The sequence below is a fragment of the Olea europaea genome, unplaced genomic scaffold, assembly GCF_002742605.1.
Source record: "Olea europaea var. sylvestris unplaced genomic scaffold, O_europaea_v1 scaffold19490, whole genome shotgun sequence".
NCBI lineage: Eukaryota > Viridiplantae > Streptophyta > Magnoliopsida > Lamiales > Oleaceae > Olea > Olea europaea.
This window is the reverse complement of record NW_019237331.1, coordinates 1-2,020: the sequence shown is the minus strand read 5'-3', so window position 1 is coordinate 2,020 and position 2,020 is coordinate 1. Positions and strand designations below refer to the sequence as shown.

The 2,020-nt window shown below is 37.4% G+C and overlaps 1 protein-coding gene across 1 annotated transcript; it reads left to right on the top strand.

Annotated features, from left to right (window-relative positions):
* Positions 1-2,014, top strand: LOC111379211 (ankyrin repeat-containing protein At5g02620-like; the record flags this gene model as incomplete). The annotated part of the gene is made up of 3 exons (XM_023002558.1): positions 1-125; positions 421-893; positions 1,575-2,014. Coding segments are annotated over exons 2-3 (900 nt in total), but the record flags the coding sequence as incomplete, so codon positions are not given.
* Between the last annotated feature and the right edge of the window lie 6 nt (positions 2,015-2,020).

The following is a 2,020-nucleotide window of genomic DNA, read 5'->3' as shown; positions in this document are numbered from 1 at the left end:
TTCTCTTGATTTCAGCTCCTGGATTTTCCCTTTTTGTGAGTTCAGTGGAAAAAGTGGATTCTTTTGAGTTTTGGACTGATTATTGAAGTTCAAGTTTTACCTTTGTGCCAAAACAAGAACTCAAGGTAATTATACCCTTGGATTTTTCAAGTTTTCATTCTGAATTTGAGTCTCATTAAATAACTCCAGTTCTTGGTTCCAAATTTTTGTAAGTCTGGGGATTTTTGATCTGTAAATTGGGTGATTTTGCTTTGATTAAATCATCTGAATATTGGAGTTATAAAGATTCTCTTAAAGTGTTTTTTTTTTTTTTTGGTCATCAATTGCATCTGATAATGGCGAAAAAATTCTAGTTGCTGAAAAATTAAAAGTGTTAGGATTTTCATTAGCTAAGAAGTTTCTTTTTCGAATTTTTTCAAGATTTCTATGTGATATGGAGAAACAGAATAGTTTTCGGAATCCTACAATGGAAAAACAACAAAGTTTTCGCAGCGGGCCAATGGAGAAGCAGAAAAGCTTTAGGGGTTTAATGGAAAAGCAAAAGAGTTTCAGGATAGCGATGGAGAGACAGATAAGTTTTGGCGGAGAGAGGAAAAGGGGCAAGGATTCGCCTGGAAAACGCGGGGATTCACCACTTCATCTGGCGGCCCGAGCTGGGAATTTGGGGAAGGTGAAAGAAATTTTTCAGAAGTTTGAGAATATCAATAATGGAATTAAAGATCTGTTGTCCAATAAGAACCAAGAGGGTGAAACTCCATTATATGTTGCAGCTGAAAAAGGGCATGCTTTGATTGTTGGAGAGCTCTTAAGACATTCTGATGTTGAAACTGCCTCAATTGTAGCCAACAGTGGCTATGAACCGTTCCATGTGGCTGCGAAGCAGGGTCATATTGGTGAGTCTTGGATCTCAATGTCCATTTATGAGTTCCTTTATATAACTTGGACTGATTTAAATTCAAGATTATTATTAATTGAGTTTCTTGGTGCTTCGTGTGAGAATATAGTGCTACTTTTTCTATGGAGAAGTTGTTTGACTATCTATATATTCTCCTGTACTAGAGTTTTGTTTGTCGAAAGTGTATGCTATCATCTTTTATATTCCACTGACTCTTCATTCATAGTAATCTAATAACATTTCACTGATCATTATTATCCATGACATTGTGTTTCTTCGTGTGCCGCTAGTTTGGGGCGCTAGTCCAAATCAGTCCCTAATTTTATTCATCACTTGAATTAATAGAGATCATGTAACTATATTGGCTACTACCTTATATTTTGATGGTCAAAACATGTGCTGTTTGCATCTTTCTCTGGTTTCCTGATCTTTTGGCTAGTTGGAAAATGTATCTTATTGAAGTGGCCATTTCACATTTCTATGCGAATCCTGTTCTTATGTGAAGTTCCTGGATAGTTATGGAGTGCCTGCTGACTAGTAACCATATGTGAGCATTAAGATTTAAGTAGGGCACGGAAAAAATAAACAAAAAGACGACATTTTGGAAATCTGGTTTTATGTCGAGTTAGGTGCTGCTTCACCTATTATCTTGCTGAAGTATATTTTTTAAATGGTGCAGATGTGCTGAAGGAACTCTTGCGTTTCTTCCCAAACCTGGTCATGACTACAGATCCATCAAATTCGACTGCCTTACATACAGCTGCTGCTCAGGGTCACATTGATGTAGTAAATCTGCTTCTTGATACTGATTCCAACCTCACGAAGATTGCAAAAAATAATGGCAAGACCGTGCTTCATACAACAGCAAGAATGGGTCACTTGGAAGCTGTTAAATCCCTATTAAACAAGGATCCTAGTATAGGCTCTTGGCCTGATAGAAAAGGTCAAACGGCGCTGCATATGGCCGTGAAAGGACAAAATGTGGAGATCGTGACAGAGTTAATAAAACCTGAACCCTCTGTACTGGGATTGGAAGATAACAAGGGAAATACTGCACTGCATATAGCAACAAAAAAGGGCCGAACACAGGTTTGTCCTTGTTATGAACTTACTTTCATTATAGCA